Consider the following 22,087-nt stretch of genomic DNA (forward strand, 5'->3'; position numbering starts at 1 on the left):
ATTCCATCTACCTCTTAACATCTTTGCACCTCATTTCTGCCTTATTCATGCATTCTTTCCTAATACTGTCTCAATTTTTAGATATTAAAATGACATTTGGTTGAATTCTGGCAATTGCTAATGGCTTTCACTATATGGTCACTGAATATACCTACAATGCCTAGGTTCCTTACATGAAATTCTGGTTCTGTTGGTGTAGGATTATATTCTGGGCACCCGAAAAACCACTTCAAAGTCAATTTTGGGTAGAAGCACAATTACCATTTCCCTTTCTCTGGTTTCCTAAGTTCCTCCATGATTCACAGCCCTGCCTCTCAGATGGGGCAAACTATTCCTCCCTATTCTACAACCGTAGCCACTCAGATAGACTCATTTTACGTTCTCTGTTGTTCACAGAGAAATCGTGAAGTTACAGAAATGCGAGTGAAGATGTGAAGCGTTGTGCTTCGGGGGCGTAAAAGGTAGCATTATGTTAAAATGAGATGCATCTCAAGGCTTTCTGCACTTACAGTGGCGGTGTGAACAGGAGAGGTTGGTTCACTCAGGCAGGACACCAGAACCACTGCTGGTATAGAGGTTTTCTATGGGCAAGGTGGTGGGGGGTTGAGAGTGGCTTGCACATGATGATGAATAAAAAGGAAGCTACTAAAGGTCCAAGTTTTCAAAATTGTGTTTTGCAAAAGAAAGTTTTTATTTGGAAATAATTTTAAACCTGCAGAGAAGTTGTGCAAAGTTGGACAAAGCACACTTACGTACTCTTTATCTGGGTTCACCTAGGAAAATTTTGCCCTGTTTGCTTTGACATTTGCTCTCTCTCTCTCTCCATCTTTATCGATATGAGAATATAATTTTCTTCCTGAACCATCTCAGAGTAAGTTGTATACATCATGGCCCATTAGCCCTAAACATCTCAGTAATTTAATACTGACACAAAACTTTTACCATCTACCACTCATATTTCCATTTTGTCGATTGGCCCAGTAATACGTTCCATTCTAAAACCACACATTTCCTTTAGTTGTCTTGCCCTTCAGTCTTCTTTATTCTGGAAAGGTTCTTCAGTCTTTTATGACACAAACATTTTTGAAGACTGTAACCTTCCCACCTCCTGCCTTTCAAAAATAGAATGTTTCTCAACTTGGTATTATCTGAAATTTCTTCATGATTAGATTTGGTTATGCATTCCTGACTGGAATACCATATACATCTTATCGTGTGCCTCTCAGAATATCTCTCCAGAGGTATATGTGGCCATGTCCTCCTCAATCAACATCATTAGTGATGTTGATTTGATTACCCAGTCAAGGTTTTATTTGATTGCTTCACTGGATAGCTACTATTTTTATTTCTCTTGCAACTAATAAGGAGTCAGTAGGAGATGACATTTTATACCATATAAATACCAGATTCTCATCAAAATTCTTCTCCACTATTCTAAGATTTAGCATCAATAGATGATTCTTGCTTTAGTCAATATTAATGTGATGCTTCCACAATTATGATGTTCCAGCTCTAGCACTTTCTCTTCTATGTCAGTAGTGCTTGGTATTCTACTGTAAGGAAGAGCCCTTCTTTATCTATCTATCTATCTATCTATCTATCTATCTATCTATCTATCTATCATCTATCTATCTATCATCTATCTATCTAATGTATCTATCATTAGCATGGCTTTATAGATTCCCTTTCCCCACACAACACACCCATTTGCAACCTTTTATTCTCCCTCATTATTTTGGCACGCAAATTATCCAAATTTGACTAGTGGGAGTCTATTCAAGTTAGCAAAGGTGTCTTTATAAAATGCCAACATTAAAAAAAATCTCTGTCTTAGTTTCTGATATAAAAATATATTCCAGTTTATTCCTATACCTTCCCTGTCCCATCACTTGGATGAACCATGTTTTTTTGTTTTTTATTTGTGTTTATTTGTTTTTTATTTTACTGGTGAAAAGTATTAAGCACAAAGATGTGGGTCTTAGGAGTACTTGTTACTTCTCAAGGGTCTTTGCTTCTATGGAAGGACACATTTTAAGACCTTCTATAGGACTGAAATCTGTTATTCTAAGGTCCAAGTATGAAGACCTGAAGAAGGGCTCAGGGTTTTTTTGTTTTTTTGTTTGTTTGTTTTTTGGTTTTTTTTGTTTTTTGTTTTGCACAGTAGAAGCATTACTTGGACACCAATGAAATGGCGGGGGGGGGGGTTGGTTAAAGGTTGGGGAGGATATTATCTTTTACATAGACACTCAGACTTTCAGGTAGGGCATCATCTATGGTGGCAATGGTAAAATTCCTTTAGTCAGATTGAGAATAAAATAAGAGATATGGTAGACTTTATCAGGATAGCTGAGGAAGAAGAAGAAAACACAGAGCATGTCAAATGGAGATTTTATTGGGTAGACTAACTTGTGAGTACATGGATGCACTCAAGTGGGGAATCCCAGGAGTAAAGATGGGGCATAGATTTACGCCATTAAACCAGTGAGGGCCTAAATAAAGCATTAAACTGAGAAATAAAAGGAAAAATGAATTGACTTAAAACACCCAGAATGGCAAAGGCTGAAAACACCATGGGTGTATACCCCTGCCTCCCACACCCCCCACACCGACATACCCCTGTACACAAACACTTAAAATTTACAGACTAGTGAAATCTACTACTTGGAGAGTATAGATAAATAGATAAAAGGTATACACACCTATATGTATGCATATAGCTTTTTCTTTTTTTAAAAAATTTTTTAACCTTTATTGATTTTTGAGAGAGAGAGAGAGAGAGCATGAATGGGGGAGGTTCAGAAAGAGATGGAGACACAGAATCCGAAACAGGCTCCAGGCTCTGAGCTGTCAGCACAGAGCCCGATGTGGGGCTCAAACTCACGGACTGTGAGATCATGACCTGAGCCGAAGTCGGACACTCAACCAACTGAGCCACCCAGGCGCCCCATGCATATAGCTTTTTCTAGGATCCTTCACTTTCACAGAGGCCAGATCTATGATATGGGATACATGGCAATACAAATACTCCACTCTCTAGTTCAAACATTAAGATTTAGATGCAAGATTATACCTTTTCATGATTAAATAAAGTAAAAATTAATTATTCACTGTTATTTGGTGAGATCTGCAAACTGTTTTAAGACCGTGTGTCTCAGGATTAAAAGAAAAACTCTCAGATACCTAAAGAAAGAAACTTATTGTCTATTTGAACTTTGGGTAACTTTGCTTGAATCCATTCCTGCCAGAGACGTGACTAATCTACAAATTAGATCCAGTGTACTCCAGGGAGTGCCTACTTCTCTATGCTAGTTTTACAACTATACTATTTTGTTTAAGAATGGGGAGGTGAAGGTCTAGAGGAATTATTGTTTAATCAGTCTTATCATCTAGGGGAATTATTGTTTATTTCAAACAATCTTATCGAATTTAGACATCTGACACTAGCTATTAGCCTGGAAAATACTTACACACAAATTATATTAGTATCACTTTCTAAGAATAGTTCTGCAAATCATCTCAAGCTGTCCAAACCATGAGTAAATAAAAAAGAAAAAAAAACACACCCAAACTCTGAAAATATAAGCAATAGAAGAAGCGTGTTACCTAAGTAAGTTACCAAGCTATTATGAACAAATGTTTCCTCGGTCTTCACATGCTATACTATAGGGATTTTGAGGTCATAATTTGAAGACGTAATTTATTTTTCCCTTCTTGAAAAAATGGAGTATAGCTTGTCATTACTGCTGAAGTAGCTACTCAGGGGAGATAACTTAGTGAATATAACTCAACCTTTGGTAGCCTAATTATTTCTCAACTCAGGTGGTTACAGGTGAAATTTCGAAGGTAAAGTCACACAAAAAAGGGGATTTTTCTAATGATGAGCCAATTACATTTTAATATGTATTAATCTATTATTATCTGATATCAATCTAATACCTAAGATGTACATATATATCGTTGGACTAAATGTATTGCCAATTATTTGTTTTGTACTATACTTGACTATAATTTAATGGCTTTCTGAAACAAGTTCCCACTCTAAATATATTAAAAACATGGGGATACTTTTTAGAAAGATCAAGGGGTGGTAGTTAACATGCCAAAAAAAAAAAAGGTAGAAAATTACTAGCCTCCATTTTAACCGGATATTTTCCCCCTCCTAGACACTCTTGAAATTAACCTCTTCTTGTTTTAAATCGTTTAAATAGGGAATTTGACAACTTTAAAGTAATTCAAACCACAGGGCAATGGTGAACAATTCCGCCCAAGCTGCAGCTGTGGAACTTTGCTATGAGAATGTGAATGGATCCTGCATTAAAACCTCGTACTCACCGGGTCCTCGAGCAATTCTGTACACAGTCCTTGGTTTTGGGGCTGTGCTGGCCATGTTTGGAAACTTACTGGTTATTATTGCTATCCTTCACTTCAAACAGCTGCACACACCTACAAACTTTCTGATCATGTCCCTGGCCTGCGCTGACTTCTTGGTGGGGGTGACTGTCATGCCCTTCAGCACAGTGAGGTCTGTGGAGAGCTGCTGGTACTTTGGGGAGAGTTACTGTAAATTTCATACATGTTTTGATACTTCCTTCTGTTTTGCCTCTTTATTTCATTTATGCTGTATCTCCGTTGATAGATATATTGCTGTAACTGATCCTCTGACTTATCCAACCAAGTTTACTGTCTTGGTATCAGGCATATGCATTGTTCTCTCTTGGTTCTTTTCCATCACCTATAGCTTTTCCATCTTCTACACTGGGGCCAATGAGGAAGGAATCGAGGACTTGGTTGTTGCTCTCACCTGTGTAGGAGGGTGTCAGGCGCCACTGAATCAAAATTGGGTTCTACTTTGTTTCCTTCTATTCTTTATACCCGCTGTCGCCATGGTGTTTATATATGGTAAGATCTTTTTGGTGGCCAAACATCAGGCTAGGAAGATAGAAAGTTCAGCCAGCCATCCTCAGTCTTCCTCAGAGAGTTACAAAGAACGGGTAGCAAAGAGAGAGAGAAAAGCTGCTAAAACATTGGGTATTGCTATGACAGCATTTCTTGTCTCTTGGCTGCCATACATTATTGATGCCGTGATTGATGCTTACATGAATTTTATAACTCCTCCTTATGTTTATGAGATTTTAGTGTGGTGTGTTTATTATAACTCAGCTATGAATCCCTTGATATATGCTTTCTTTTACCCATGGTTTCGGAAGGCAATAAAACTTATCATAAGTGGTAAAGTCTTAAGGAGAGATTCGTCAACAATCAATTTGTTTTCTGAGGAAGCAGATATAGAGTGACAAGATGGCTGCAGGGATTTGGAAACTAACATGGAATTAAGGTCAAGTGTGAAATTAAGCACTTCAATCAAGAGAGGCAAGTGTAATCATTTGCCAAGTGGGAGGATATTATATTCAACATTTAGTTGTTCTAAAGCATTTGTTGTCCTTATGTACTTCAGCATTTTTTTTTTGAATTTAGTTATAGGCAAAAAAAAAAAAAAATCCTGATTACTTCCTATTTAGTATTCTTAGTTTTCCTCTATGGGTTTCTAATTTCTATGGTAATTTCTAACATCTTCTCTGAATTTCCTACTTGTTTCTTCAAACAATTTGAAGCTTTGTAGTTTCTCCCACATTCATTACCAATGTTCAGAGAAGCAAAAGAAGAGTTTCTGCCTAACTTGTAAGTTAGATGCTTTAGGGACAAAAATCTTTTTTTTTCTTTTAAAGTTTATTTATTATTTACTTAGAGAGAGAGAGAGAGAGAGAGAGAGAGAGAGAGCTGGGAAGGGGCAGAGATAAAAAGGAAAGAGAATCTCAATCAGGCTCCATGCTGTGAGAGGGGAGCCCCATGCAGGACTGATGACCTGAGCTGAAACCGAGTCAGATGCTTAACCCACTGAGCCACCCAGGCACCCTGGGGCCAAAATTCTCTTTAAAATATACTTTGTTTGAAAAGTAAATACAAGATTAAAATTCTTGGAACTTTTTTTAGTCTAAAAGGACTTTGTAGAGAGTTGAAATATGGAATTTCCTAGTCACTGAACATTGTGCAAAAAACCCTGGAACTCCTGTGTTTTCTGAACCCTGACAGTGCTTTGTCTCCATTTCACAGAGGCTGCCTTCACAAAAAGCGTGTGTGATGATTATGTGATTACACACTACATCTTACTTTTGGGTAACATAATTTATTACAATCAAAAAGCAGGTGAACAAAAAAATGGTTTCTGGACTTCTTGTTTAGAAATTTGGAGTAAAATATGTATAATTTTCACAGTCACAAATGTGTGACTTTTGAGTCCTTTCTTTGCACCAGACACTGTATTTGACATTGGAAATATAAAGCTGAGTGACCCAAATATAACCAAGTATTATTTTGGAATAGCTAACACCCAAACTGGCATTATACACTTTAGGAATAGCTCCAGTTTTCTCATATGATAGCGTGTCTTAGCCACATGAATTTTAAAAAATATATGTTTATTTATTTTTGAGAAAGAGAGAGAGACAGAGAGAGACAGAGACAGAGTGTGAGTGGGGGAGGGGCAGAGAGAGAGGGAGACACAGAATCTGAAGCAGGCTCCAGGCTCCGAGCTGTCAGCCCAGAGGCTGACGGGGAGCTCGGACCCACGAACGGTGAGATCATGACCTGACCTGAAGTCGGACGCTTAACTGACTGAGCCACCCAGATGCCCCTTAGCCACATGAATTTTAATTCATTTTAACTAAAAGAATATATGTTGACTATTTTAAGGTACAGTTAAAATTTGAAAGAAACTAATAATAGGGTGATTCATCTTCTCAAATCTTTGATTCACAGCCTTAAATCTTTGCTTATTTTCACAGACTATTCTGTACAAATCTGTTTTATGAAATGAAAAGAAGAGATAGCTAAGTAAATAGAGGTACATAAACTTTACATGTTACAGATTTTGTAAATAAATTTGTTTGGAAATATTTTATATGAAATTAAGCTGTTTCATATTGGCATGTTAATATCTTTCAGACAGAGCTCAGAGAATTTGGGGGGAAGTTAAAGATAACTTAAAGAGGATGAAAGGAATATGAATGAATGCCTTTGTAGCATAGTACCTGTTTGTGATTGAGACGGTAAAGTCAAGGAACAGGTGTATTGACCACCTTTCAAAGGCTCACAGCTCAGGTGCCCCGCCCTCATTCCTTCCCTTTGATGGTGAGTCAGGAATGTTGTCTTCATAGAAACGTGTCCTTCTCTCAAGTGCAAGTGTAAACTTACACTGACACTCATAAACAATAAGAAAAATCAATCAGGGAGGCTTAAAAATATATACTAGACTTCTGGTCACTCGCACTATGTAGAGTGTAATCTTTAGATAAAATTGCAGAAATTCTGTCCAGTGATGTTTTGAAGCTGTTGTACATATCGGCAAATGGAGAATAATACTTCAAATGTGCTCTCTCTTGTTTATTTTTCTATTCTTCTTGTAGGAAGCTTTTTATAAAAAAATAATACTGGCTTATTTTCCCCCAAATGAACTAGACCATTGCTATAGCATTACTCCCCTCCTCTACACCTCAATTATTTATACAAGTAAGCTATTAATTTCTTGGCTAGCTGCATACCAAACGGCATCAGGGCCATCGATCCATTTGAAACAAGACACATTGGAGATGGGAAACAGGCTTCATTCTGCAAGACTGTCCTCAGAGTAAAACCTGACCTTGACACTTGTTCCTGAGCTGCGTCTCTTCATCCTAATGAGCTCTGGTTCCCAAGTTGTCTGCTTCAGCCAACGGGAGGCAGCAGAACTCTTGCAAAGAACTAATTAGACCACTTATGCCCCATGTTATAGGGCACATAAATACAATGTATGTACTACTATTTAAAATACGTGTTTATTTTTAATTCATAAACTAAAAATTCACATAAAAGCCTTACTGAATCCATAATAGCTTTTGTCCACATGTATTTTTCTCAATTTAGTAAATCCTGAAAGTACGGCTGCTACATTGTATAAGGTTTTGTATAATTAAAAAAAGAAAAAAGTTGAAATGGAGAGCTGAGACATTGAAAGTCACAGAACAATAGCTGTGGTTCAGGTGATCATCAATTAGGACATCAGGAGTAAATGAGGAAATGCTGTGACAACAGTGCCCAGTTGCACTGCTGGCTCTCTGAAAGCACCTAGTCCTGGTCTATGCTGTCTTTGTAATGTGTTATTGATGGATTATTCACAGCCCTGCCACTTACTGATAAAGTTGCCCTAAACCCACCCAACATAATATTTTCTGATTAGAAATCAGAGCTCATGCAGGAATAACTGCAGGGTTCTGTGGAATGAACCACTTAGCTGGTTCAGAAAATGACGTAAGGTCAAAATAAACCCTTCGTGGAGAATAACTTCTCTAAGTGTATTCATATGAGTCAAGGAAGGCAGAAATCTAAAAATCTGAATCAAAAACTACATATATCTACATAAATAAAAGGACATGTGTATAAACTGCTTACCTTGCTTTCCTATTATGTGGATTATGAGGAGTATTTTGTTTTTCTTGCTACTATTAGTCATAGGAATAATTAATGAAGAAACCAGCTCTGCAGAAATTATATGCACTAAATGCTGGAGCTACGTATTTAGACCTCTGTCTGTCAGCCTCAAAGCCAAAGCTTTCCTACCATTGTGACCCAGCCAGAAAAACCAACAATATTTCTCAGAAATGAAAACGCATGAACTATCTTCCCAAGCATTGCTTGGGTGCTGACATATTTATTGTGTTCAAACACACACACACACACACACCCCAAATGTAAAGATAAGCCCTCAACTATGTCTCATGCCAAAGGACAAATTTCATTAGCTTCTGAGGTCTGTACTAAGCTAAGGAGTATAGACCATTTCAAAGGTAAGAACGGATAAGATCCTTGCTATGACTCATCCTGGTTGCATTTATGGGACAGGCAAATTCCACTTGAGTCCCGGCCTGCCCTGCCTCTACTTTCTACCATCTCCTAGGAGCTCCCTTTCACTGCTGGCTGGGAACAACTATTTGTGCTGTGTCCTTTCCCACCAGTAATTTGAGCTCCTAAGCAATAACCATTGGCTAAGTTAATTTAATTGTTCATATTCGAGCATTCACAATAAAACATACTATTCTCAGAGTTTCCCTTTTGAGTGGATGAAGGCCCAAGAGACACTTTAGGGGACATTCAGAGAGAAGTACTTTAGAAAAAGAATAAAAGGCTAATGAAGAGTGAAGTTCAGGTAGAATAACTTTTTGGTGTCCTTCAATTAATATAATTAGTCAAAACAAAAGTCTTCTTATTGAGAAGATTTTCATCCCTGGGCCAACGCAAGTCTGTAAGGCCACTGCTGTCTATTTTTGGTTTGCACCCACAGACTGAGACAGCTTATCCATAAACCATGCTAGGTCTTTTCATCCTCTTCAGTTTGCTGAAATGTGAGACGGAAGGGACACTGGTGCAACTGTGGTGGGTGACATGGGCTCCAGGCTCATGCTGTCCGGCTTTGCTCAGTCTTGGTTCCAGGTGTATAGTTTCCATTTCACCAAGAATTTGCCAGACCCACCCAACTTTATGACTTTGAAGATTCAAGAAGACCTACATAATCATGGCTAGTAAGACACACATGATCACTTGGTATCACAATGTCAAGTGTCCCATCACTATTTGGCCTCTATAGCACCCAAAGAGCCATCTTTCAAAAGGTGTTTTATCCTTTGCTGTAAATAGCATAGCCTTGCTCAGAACCCCAGAGGAATGCATTATATTTCTCCCACTGAAAACTTCCATAAAATCTAAACTGCATTTTTTTTTTTTTTTTTTTTTTTACCATTATGAACACCTCTAGCACCACTAGGCCACTAAATTGCATGGCAATTAACTGTAGCCCAGACCCAGACTCCAATCCCTATACAAATCTGGGATTTTTGTTTTTGTTACTCAGTATATGGACCTGAACAGTATTCCTAAGGGTGGAATAAGTTGTTTTGGATCCCGAAGAGGTCTACCAGGTAATGTGCTTCCTTCTTTGCCGTAGAAAACACAAGATTGTGCGCCATCCCATCTGAACCTAACCCATCATCTTTCCTCACCAAATTTCATCTTTCTTCTACACACTGTATGTTTCCTGTTGGCAAGTTAAAAATCTGGGAGTCATCCGTGTTTCCTGCCTCCATGATACATCCCTGGGGCCCTACATTCTTTCAGCCTTTCAATTGTGTGTTTCACATTTTCAGAAAGCAGGGAGGCAAAGTTACTGAATTACAGTGGGATGGAATCAAGTCAGGTTTGAGAATACAAAGAGAAGAGAAGATAGTATCATCGAGAGGAATTTGGTGGATGATCAGTTGAATAATTGTTTTCATGTCACATCTTTAATATCTGTTCTGTTCTTATTCCAATATATTTTATTTATTTATTTATCTATTTATTTACTTTTGAGACAGAGAGAGCAAGTGGGGGAGGGACAGAGAGAGAAGGAGAGAGAGAGAATCCCACAGAGGCTCTGTGCTGTCGGTGTGGAACCTGGGCTCCATCCCAACCAAGTGTGAGATCGTGACCTAGACCAAAACCATGAGTCAAACTCTCAACAAACTGAGCCACGCAGGAGTCCCCCAATATACTATATCCTAAGTGACAGATCATATTTGTGTTTTTCAAGTCTTAAATATATTGTTGTGGAGGACAGAAGTATTTAGCACTTCTTATTTGCCTTATAAGATCAAAGGTAGCTTATTTCCTCAGACCCGAAATCTTTTTATGTAGCTTTTAGCATCTTCAATTTCCTACTTGAGCTCCCTAAATTCCTGTTAATATTGCAAGGGCAACGTCTGTGTCAGGAAAGGCTGCTACTATTGGAACTCCCTGGCTCTCAGCTCCTGCACCTTCCCATCTGGCAGTTTCACTGTCACCCCCATTGGATTTTCTTTGCTTCATCATTTAATTGCTATTGCAGAGCTCATTTAATCTCTGAAATGAAATAGGCAGGGCCCTTCTTTGGGCTCATGAACAGCCCAGTGGCACAGAACTCTGCTATTGGTGTTTGATGCCTGTTTTTGTCATCTTGAAATGTTTAAAAATTTTATCTTTGACTTGGAGTTTGTATGTAAAGTCCTAAGACACAACAGAGCATGCATGGGGGGCTTGGAACCCTCAAAACACATTACATGCGATTATCCTGCATTATACAACTTCCCCTGCTCCCTTGGACTAGTTCTTGGCCACCTGTCCCCCAGCCCCTCCACCACTGGCACCTTCAACTTGGTCCAGCCTCCCCTTCCTCACCCTGACTTACTAAGACTGCCCTCTTGGAGGACCGGATACAGGGCAGGGAGGGTTGAAGCAAGATGGCGCTCCATGGTCTTAGGGTAAGTCATGGCAGTTGTTATCCCATCCAGGCTAGTAGGTCCACAGCACATTAGAAGGGTGACACAGCAAGTGCAATCCTTTTACCCACCCTCAGCCCACGTTTTGAGTGGGGCCCAATGTGGAGGTTACAATCCCGAGGGTGTCAGCAATCTGCCTTTGTTTGAGGTGGCAGGCCCAGGGGAAGGGCAGATGCCTTCCTCGGCTTCCTAGACCCCCCAGTCTGGGCACGCATATTGTTTCAGCAGTTGGTGGGAGGGGAAAACTGGCAATGGGTGGGCCAGGTGTACTGAGTCCTAGGGCAGGGTCTCCAGGCATCTGTGGGGGTCTGCACTTGCCCTGCAAACACCTCCATATCTGAGGAAGTGGGACATGATAAATAAAAAACATCATAGCAGCTCAAGAAAGACTGCAGAAAAAAGGAAAACGCTTTATACTCAAGGGCACTTTTGTCCATATTGTTGAAAAAAGATCTCCATGTTTTAATTTTGTCCCGGTCTCTACAAATTATGCAGCCAGTCTTGTAAACAGGTAATATACTGCCAAGTACTGGATGAGGCTATTTTGGGACAGTTGAACGTAAAGAAATCTCTTGGTTACGAAAATCACGTCTTTCTGCGACATAATAGAACACCGAGTAATACATTCTGCAGAAAAACTTAACTAATTATAATTAGCAAAAGTTTCCTTTCTGGATTCACACCTTACACTGTAGGGATTCCTAGTGAGGATTTATAATGGGTGAAGTTTATTGGCTGGCTTCCTAAAACATTCTAGGTGTTAACTTCTCAGACAATGTGAAGGTGGAAGTCTATTAAAAGGCGACTTTTCAAATATGTAATTATATTATATGTGATTATTCGTTGCAAGGAAGGACCTCACAGGTATAAAGAATCAGGTATTTAAATTGCATTTCTTTAATTTTTCAGATACTATGGATTCGGGCTTGATGAAAATTCATAATAGATTAGCTTGGAATTCAGTATCTATGAGCTTTAGATGTAATTACAGAAATAATTGCATGCATTAAAGTCAGAAAGGATTCATTTCCGAGTTTTGAAATTCTTTTAACTTCTCTTTATACTTAAAATGGGGAAAGGATAGAATAGGAGGCAATACTTAAAAGCAATTGCTCAAATATGCGATTTGATTTTTTTGTTTTTAATTCTCAGAACTGAAAAACTTTATTTCCTACTGCAAGGAAGGGCAGAAAGACAGCAGGCATCAAACTGCAGAATCCATGCCCGGCCATCTTTCCCCACCTCCTGTTGGGCAGCTTTGCTATGAGAATGTGAACGGATCGTGTGTTAAAACTCCCTACTCACTTGGATCCAGGGTGATTCTGTACGCAGTGTTTGGTTTCGCGTCTTTTCTGGCTGTGTTTGGAAACCTGCTGGTGATGACTTCCGTTCTGCATTTCAAGCAGCTGCACTCTCCTGCCAATTTCTTGATTGCGTCTCTGGCTTTTGCTGACTTTCTGGTGGGGGTGACCGTCATGCCCTTCAGCATGGTCAGGTCTGTGGAGAGCTGCTGGTACTTTGGGGCCAGATTTTGTAGCCTGCACAGTTGCTTCGATGTGGCGTTTTGTTACTCTTCTCTCTTCCACCTGTGCTTCATCTCCATCGACAGGTACATCGCTGTTACTGAGCCTCTGGTCTATCCTACCAAGTTCACGGTGTCTGTGTCGGGGACATGCATCGGCATCTCCTGGATCCTGCCCCTTGTATACAGTGGTGCCGTGTTCTATACAGGCGTCAATGACGATGGCATGAAGGACTTAGTAAGTGCCCTCAACTGTATAGGTGGTTGTCAAATTGTTGTAAATCAAGACTGGATCTTGATAAATTTTCTGTTATTCTTCATACCCACCCTTGTTATGATAATTCTTTACAGTAAGATTTTTCTAGTAGCTAAACAACAAGCTATAAAAATTGAAAATACTGGTAGCAAAGCAGAATCATCCTCAGACAGTTACAGATCCCGAGTGGCCAAGAGAGAGAGAAAAGCGGCTAAAACCCTGGGTATCACAGTGGTAGCATTTATGATCTCTTGGCTACCATATACAATTGATACAGTAATTGATGCCTATATGGGCTTCATAACCCCTGCCTATATTTATGAGATTTGCTGTTGGGGTGCTTATTATAACTCAGCCATTAACCCTTTGATTTATGCCTTATTTTATCCTTGGTTTAGGAAAGCCATCAAAGTTATTTTAAGTGGAGACTTTTTAAAGGAGAGCTCATCAACCATCAGTTTATTTGTTGAATAAGTATGAACACTAAGTCGAGAAATTTAAAAATATTTTAAAAATGATACACTTATGATGAAATTAGATATAAGAAATGAATAAAGCCTTTCAAAATTGGGGAAATAGCTACATATTTCTCAAATTAGCTAGGAACAAAATCACAAGAAGATAACTCCATTAAATCATTGCAGAAATATTACTGAACTAAACAGTAAATAACGAAGTGGTTTACATACGTAATCTGCCTGGGCGCTCTGTACGCGTCCTTGTTACACGCACTTGTCTCTTCCAATTTCATTGAATTCTGAATCTCATTTCGGTTGCGATCTCTCTAATCATTTTCTCTTTTATGGTCACCTCTCACCTCTCATTTATCTTCAAATGGTCTTTCTTTCGTGTGTTTTGCAACACTGTATTAATTTCTAGGGCTGTCATGACAAAGTACCACAGACTAGGTGGCTTAAACCAGAGCAATTTATTCTGTTCCTAATGATTTCAAAGCTAAAATTCCAAAGTCAAGGTGTCAACAGGTCTGGTTTCATCTGAGGGCCCCCTTCTTTGGCTTATAGGTGGCTAGCTTCTCTCTGTGTCCTCATATGGTTTATGCCATATGTATGTCTGTGTCCTAATCTCCTTTATTAATACACATTTTAAATGTTTATTTATTTTGAGAAAGAGAGAGAGAGAGAGAGAGCATTGCACCCACACATACAAGCACGAGCAAGAGAAGGGGAAAGAGAGAGAGAGAGAGGGAGAGAATCCTAAGCAGGCTCATGCTGTCCGTGCAGAGCCCGACACAGGGCTCAATGACACAAAGCGTGAGATCATGAGCTGAGCCGAAATCAAGAGTCGGAGGCTTAACCGACTGAGCCACCCAGGATCCCTTTACCTCCTCTTCTTGTAAGAAGGCCAGGAATATTGGGCTGGGGATCACCCTTTAAAACTCTCTTTGATTACCTTTTACAAGGTCTTATCTCAGCACATGGTTCCATTCTAAAGTACTAGAGGTCAGGACTTTGATATATGAATTTTGGAAGGATACCATGCAGCACATAACAGGCACAAGACCAGAGTTGGTGACACTACCCAAGGGTCTTTTCAGCAAATGATTTGTGATACTGTCTGTACCTTCCAGGAGCTTTTGGGGCAGGAGGTAAGCCTTTCTTGCTTAATGGCTGGGCAGAATCTTGGAATATTCACCTGTAATATCCTGGGGTCAGTAATTCGGCCTTGGAATCAGGTATTAACTATGGACATTGCACAGAAGTGAAAAACTGCAAATGGAAAAATTTGCCACAAGAAAGCTGGCCCAGCGATCATTAGCAATTGGAAATTCTGCAAGGGAAAGAGTGATCAATTATTGCTATCAGTGACACTAACTTTTCTCACCTGAATATACTGCATGCTTCCCTTTCCCAGAATGTTGTGGGGGTGAAAAAGTCTTTGCTGGTGCTGCAGAAACTTCTAATAAAAAGGATATAAAAAAACGATGCTCTAATTCTACATTTTGCTCTCTGGAATATTTTACATTGTTGATGTAACAAAAGTATTCTGGAATGCGTATGTACAGTATTTTGTAGAGTGAAGCTAAATTGTAATAGAGTACTGGTTTCAAAACCTTTTTTTTTTTCTCTTTTTGGTTTATCTTTGGGTCACTCAATTAAAATGATTGAAATCTTTTTTTTTTCCCATTGGCGTTCACTGAGATTTTTCATTTTTTTCAAGCAAATATTGAGCATAAATTACAGGCAAGTACCTGAGTTAGGAACAGCTAACAATAAAAAGTATGTTTTATATAGTATTTTCCTCAAGGAACATGATTTTGTAGGTAATAGGGGCTACACATTTTAAATTACGTTATTGAGAATGAAAAAAGTGTCAGAGATGCTAAGTCTTGTGAACAGAGGACTCATTGTCACTATTTGTCGTAAGGATGATGTTTGGTGTTGGGCATTTCTAGGACATTGTCTTCTCACTGACATGTGGTCTCATGAACTGAGGGCTTAAAAATTGTCAAAGACTCTACTTCCTTAGTAGAAGGGCCTTTCGATGAGTCTTCAAGCATTGGACTGTCATAGGCAGACGGGAGTGTGGACATTTTTTGACAGGAGGGTTAATTTCCACAAATAGAGGATTGGCTTGGCCAACCGTATGACAATGAATACATTATAGCACAATGACAATTCATGCTGTCACTTACTATATACTCAATAGATCAGATTGGCTGTCACAGCTTAAAAAGGACTTCATGTTCCTTATTTTTAGAGTATAGAGGACAAGCATAGAAAAAAGTAACTGAGAGAGTAGAAGAGTCCCATTTTATAAATGTCTCATAGCATTACATTGTTGCTAAATTACAACAGATACGACAGAAGTTCAAAGGCAAATTAAGGATTTTTGAAATTTATCTTATGGGCAAGCAAAATATATTGTGGCAAATGCTACCAAGACTTCCAATACAATTCTAAATCTGAAATCTGCTGGGTATGTGAAACGTCACAAAGGAGAGAAAAGAAAGAAATTAGATTCTTCCATATATTTCATGATAGTCTTTCCTAGGAATGACTACCTGAGATATGGATTCAAAAATTCAGGATTAAATTCTTTGTTGTATTTTATCCTTAGTTTAGGAGAGAATTAAAACTTAATATAACTGGTCAAGAAGTAAAGAAATGTAAAGTAAAGAAATCAACATAAATATGTTTTCAGGATAAAACTAAGTTAAGATCAAGGAAATTGTGGGATGTTGGGAATTTCCGACGTATTATGATGTAGAATACAGTGTTGATGATGATATCAAATTTGAAAAAAGGTGTTCTTCAAGTTCAATTAAATATTGTTTAGAGTGAGCTTCTCCAAGCATCTATAAACAGATTGACTGACGTGGTGAACGAGGTCCTATTTCCTACTGCTGATTCTGCCCATTTCTCTGCTCTGTCACTTTTCTGCTTCCCTGTCTTTGGTGGTGGTGGTGGTGGGGGTTCGGGAGGGTGGTGAATTTCTTGGTATTTTCACTTTTTATGCTTACCTCCCTGTCACTTTCAATGCTCATTTTCTTCTTCCTCTTCTCTATTAATGTCATGTGCTCTTGGCCTTCCCCTAGACTCTTGTTTTTTTCAGCCAACTTTCATTCCAACATTTTCTTTTGCTGGAGTTCTTTTCTTAAATGTCCTCAGCTCCCTCTGCTTCATGCTCTAGCGAGGAGTTGAGTTCCTCTTACTCCTCCTCTTCCAACAGTAAGGGAATCGGATGTCACATTCAGATCTGGCTCAAGCCTGACATTTAATGTTTAGAGGACATTGGACAATTGACCATGACGAAATGATACATTCACCACAATAATTAGTTCTTCAACATAATTACTTTCATGTGGTATGTCACTTCATTTCTTCCTCATGACATGGGAATAATTGCCCTATCATGGCATATTATAAACATCATCTATCACTGTCATAGTTGATCATAATGCAAACTTATGATGTCACATAGTCATGAGGAAAGATGAGCCAGTCAAGAAGTTGTGTTTGAATATTTTGATATCTATTTGGGAAAAAAAAAAAAGTTCTGATTCTTACTCTTCCCTTACTTACACATGTGCCCTTACATACATATTGTTCAGGACAGATCTTAGTGTAAAATATAAAGCCAGGAAAATTTAGAAGATAATGCTGGAGAATATTTTCATAGTTTCTCATGGAAAAGATTGCCAGGTTAACTATAGACTTAATATTTCCACATGATAAATCAAAATGTCAAAAAGATAAACTTGAAAAAAAACTCCTTAGAATATTTATTTTATTCTAATGGTTTTCGTTGAAAATGGAGAAAAAAAAGATGTTTGGGGAGCCTGGGTGGCTCAGTCAGTTGAGCATCCGACTTCGGCTCAGGAAATGATCTCACAGCTCGTGAGTTCAAGCTCCACGTCGGGCTCTGTGCTGACAGCTCGGGGCCTGGAGCCTGCTTGGGATTCTGTGTCTCCCTCTCTCTCTGCCCTTAACCCACTTTCATTCTGTTTCTGTCTCTCTCAAAAATAAATAAACATCAAAAAAAATTTTTTTAAAGAAAGAAGAAAAAGATGTTTGTTTTCCTGGCCCTTGAGTCTCAAAAGTCTAGGCCCTGGGAGAAAGGAAAAAGAGCCTACCTTGAACAGATTTGGGGAAGTAAGGGCTATAGAAAAGCTTGCCTACATCCCAGAACAAGAGTAGAAAGATAATTGGAGTACAAAAATAAGTGAGAAAATAGTGAAGGTCTCTGAGGGAGGAGCACCCGATTTCTCCTGGATACGGTCTGGTTTGAGAAAAGGGGTGATAACTGATATGCAATTGTGGTGGGTTGAATAAGAACCCCACAAAGAGATCCATACCTAGACCCTGGAACCTATACATATTAAAGATTATTTGGAGAAAAAAATAAAGGTCGCTGAAGGTGTGATTGAGTTAAGCATCTTGAGATGGGGAAGTTAGCCTGGATTGTCCAGGTGGGTCCAAAAGGCCATCACCAGAGTCTTTACAGGAAAGAGGCTGAGAGAGATGACACACACGGAAGAGAAGGCAGTGTGATCACACAGGTAGAGACTGGAGCGACGAGACCACAGCATGTCAGCAGCCAGCAGAAGCAGGGAGAAGGATGGATTGTCCCCAAGCCCCCTCAGAGGGTGCGCCACCTTGCTTTGATGTTGGATTTCATGCTTTCAGCCTCCAAGACTCTACAGGGATAAAATTTCTGTCGTTATAAGCCCCCAAGTGTGTGATGAGTTGTTACAGCAGTGACAGGAAACTAATATATCAAGTATGTTTGCGGGGACAAGCTCCAAATGCAAGGGGAAACTCATTCTCCTTTCCCTGGACAGAACTCAGTGTGTATAAAGACCACCGGGCAGAAATGGCTGCATAGGCTGAGCACGTAGCCTGAGACAGCACCACAGAGCACCTCATTGCTCTGCGTGGTACAGGGAAAATAAGATTCCTGAGCCCCTGATTGTGCCTTGGAGTCATGACAGGTCCTAGAAACCCCTCCAAATGTTCCACCGCCCGTGATGCCACAAGTATAGCTGAATTTTTCTGAAAAGGGAAAGGAATTGGCCGCTAAATGTAAGAGCTAAAGAAGCCTTACTGCCAGGTAGGAACGATGACCGCTCTGTGACAGGACTGGGCCAACGTCCAGAAACCAGGCAGGACATCTCATTGAATATCAGGGAGAGTGGATGGTCACCCAGACCAGATCTCTAATCTACAGAGTCATTGGTGATGTGTGGTTGACTCACAGAAGAAGGTAGGGAAAGCCCAGATAGATGGAGAGGAAGTTTTTATCACTTGGAAGTTAGGGGCATGGCACAGACCTTAGATTCATTTATAGTTGTACAACATAGAGGAGCAGAATGCAAAACCTGGAGCTAAACTGCTTGGATACAAATCCCCAGTTACCATTTACTAGAAGTTCACGCTGGGTAAGTGATCAACTTGCAGGGTTTCAGTCCTTCATCTGCAGAATAGGGTTAGTAGCTATGCTGACCTCATTGGGTTTTGTGTGTGTGTCAGTTTAATAACTGAATACATGTAAACTCCCAAGATATAGCAGGTGTTCAAAAGTTGTCTGCTACTGTGAAAATGATAGTTGCCTAAACAATAAAGTAACACGTTTTGCACACCTGTGCCCTGTGTTCACAGAAAATACTTGTGGGTCTTTCTAGATTTACTACCATGTTTTAGGAAGCATTTCTGTAAAACAGACAATTAAAAGCCATGAGAGCTATGGACCCAAATTCTAAGAAAAAAAACTTTATTTATTTATTTATTTAGAGAGAGAGAGGGAGAGAGAGAGAGAGAGAGAGAGAGAGCTTGAGCGGGGGGGGGGGGGGGAGCAGAGAGAGGGGCGGGGGTAGAGAGAGTCTCCCACAGGCTCCTCACCATCAGTGCAGAGTCTGACCCGGGCCTCAAACCCACGATCCGTGAGTTCATGACCTGGGCGGAAATCTAGAGTCAGACTCTCAACCGACTGAGCCACCCAGGCGCCCTTCTGAGAAAACTTGTATAAAGATGTTAGGTAGGTGCTCCGCAGTTACATGTTGAGAAATACCTGGTTACTATGATGAGACAGAGTTGAAAGTGAACTTCAGAATGTTTTCAATTTCATGGACGGACACGAGGTATTAGCAGAGGCTGAGCGGAGGCGAGGGAGGGAAGGAGGGAAGGAAAGCTAGAGAGAAAATGACAGACTACTCTGATGTAACTCAAATCTCTGAGTCAAGGACACTGAAAAGGAAGGGGCTTGAGACTCAGGTTTAAGACACTCAATTAATCACTTACTCTCAATGAAAGTGGAACTCTTTCCTGGGGATAGAGGAAAGACTGATGAGGCTGTGAATTCTGAAAAAGCCAAAACAGCATGCCATTCACTAAGCCACACCTGGATGGACTGGAGCAGTGTAAGAGGTTGCCAGATTCATAGTCTAGAGGGGGGCTATTGATAAGCACATTATTCAGAGTTTAGGGTCCTGTGAACATATGTTTTTTTATTATGAGATAGACGGCCATTTCATCCTAGAGGACACCTACAAAGACAATCCCAGTCTATGCATGCAGCATCGAGGCAGACTGCATAGGACCCTGGAATTTAGAGGAAAGCTTGGAAGAAGACAGTGGGATCCCATGACATTGGGGCTTACAAGAGAGTTAAAGACATGTTACCAAAAAATCAAGAAGACTGCCTTCTGTGGTAGGTGAGATCTTCACCTGCTAATATGTATGTTTTCTCTACCTCCACGCACTAGTCATCGGATAAAATCTGAAATGATCATTGGGATGTACAAAGCTGTGCACAACATCTGAATCTTTCCCTGTTCTTTACATTAGTACCTTCCTTTTCTCCTCACCCTTCTATCCGGGCCCTAAATTTATACCCTCAGTGAATTCTATTTATTCACCCCACTTCTATTAGTTGTTGACATCATTTCTCACTTTACACTTTTTAAATGTGTTTATTTTATTTTATTTTTTATTGAAATCCAAGTTAGTTAACATATAGTGTAATAATGATTTCAGGATAGAATTCAGTGATTCATCACTTACATGTAACACCCAGGGCTCATCCCAGCAAGTGCCCTCCTTAATGCCCATCTCACATTTAGCCCTCCAGCAACCCTCAGTTTGTTCTCTGTATTTAAGAGTCTCTTATGGTTTGTCTCCCTCCCTGTTTTTATATTGTTTTTGCTTCCCTTCCCCTTTTGTTTCTTGAATGACACATACGAGTGAAATCATACGACATTATCTTTCTCTGACTGACTTATTTCGCTTAGCATAATACACTCTCGTTCCATCCACGTTGATGCAGATGTCAAGATTTCATTCTTTCTGATTGCTGAGTAATATTCCATTGTATATATACACCACATCTTTATCCGTTCATCAGTTGATGGACATTTGGGCTCTTTCCGTAATGTAATTTGGCTATTGTCGATAGGGCTGCTATAAACATTGGGGCGCATGTGCCCCTTCGAATCAGCATTTTTGTATCCTTTGGATAGATACCTAGTAGTACAATTGCTGGGTCGTAGGGTAGTTCTGTTTTTAATTTTTTGAGGAGCCTCCATACTGTTTTTCCAGAGTTACTGCACCAGCTGGCATTCCCACCAGCAGTGCAAAAGAAAGTTCCTCTTTCTCTGCTTCCTCCCCAACATCTGTTGTTGCCTCCTGAGTTGTTAATGTTAGCCATTCTGGCAGGTGTGAAGCGGTATCTCATTGTGATTTTACACGTGTTACTTTTAGCTGGAAGCACAGTGAATTGTTATGTTATGTCTGTCTCTCACGTTAACATGGAAACTCCCGCTAAGGGAAGAAGATATTTTGTGTTTATTCCTGTATGTTGAAGACCTTGCACAAATAGATGCTTCATAAATAACCAAATATAAATATTGCATTACACAAATGATTGAACTGCAGGCAGATTTATGGGTGTCTTGGGAGAACTTATGTTCCCTGAATCTTTTACTAAAGCATCTAAACCTTTTTACTCATCTTGAAGAGAATATTGTCACATTTCAGTATTGAGTGTATCATATGAGATAGGTCCTTTTTGTACAGACCTCTATAGGTACAAAAGACCTCTGGTTTTTTAGAGTAAGCTAAGAATTTTTCTTGTTAGTAATGAATACAGTTTGAAATTTATCAAATACATTTTTTCACTTCATCAGATGATTGTTAGATTTTAATCTGTTACAATGCTGATTTGTATTAATAGATTGTCTAATTTCAAAGCAAACTTTCATTCTTGGCATCAACTCGAATCATGATGTATGATCTTTTTTATATATTTCTGGATTGAGTTTGTAACAGTTTGTGTAGGATTTTTTGCATCGTTGCTTATGAGTGAGAGTTTTCTCTCATTTTCCTTTTTCAAATTGTCTCTGGGAGTTTTAGCATTGAGGCTACAGCAAAACATAAACTTTAGTGGAGATAATTAAATATAAGTTTCTTGTCC

At 39.4% G+C, this 22,087-nt stretch overlaps 2 protein-coding genes across 2 annotated transcripts; both read left to right on the top strand.

The window, feature by feature from the left end:
- The first annotated feature begins 4,247 nt into the window (after positions 1-4,247).
- Positions 4,248-5,294, top strand: TAAR9 (trace amine associated receptor 9). Its single transcript, XM_025925484.1, has one exon. The coding sequence runs from the start codon at positions 4,248-4,250 to the stop codon at positions 5,292-5,294; it is 1,047 nt and encodes a 348-aa protein (XP_025781269.1).
- A 7,307-nt stretch (positions 5,295-12,601) lies between these two features.
- Positions 12,602-13,633, top strand: TAAR8 (trace amine associated receptor 8). Its single transcript, XM_025925488.1, has one exon. It carries the CDS (start codon positions 12,602-12,604, stop codon positions 13,631-13,633), a length of 1,032 nt encoding a protein of 343 aa, XP_025781273.1.
- The last annotated feature ends 8,454 nt before the right edge of the window (positions 13,634-22,087 follow it).

This window comes from Puma concolor, chromosome B2, assembly GCF_028749965.1.
Source record: "Puma concolor isolate L17-30 chromosome B2, mPumCon1.1.hap2, whole genome shotgun sequence".
Taxonomy (NCBI): Eukaryota; Metazoa; Chordata; class Mammalia; order Carnivora; family Felidae; genus Puma; species Puma concolor.

Bases quoted from the DNA above. Each gene is read 5' to 3' on its own strand.
- TAAR9 (XM_025925484.1), top strand. From the start codon at position 4,248: ATGGTGAACAATTCCGCCCAAGCTGCAGCTGTGGAACTTTGCTATGAG.
- TAAR8 (XM_025925488.1), top strand. From the start codon at position 12,602: ATGCCCGGCCATCTTTCCCCACCTCCTGTTGGGCAGCTTTGCTATGAG.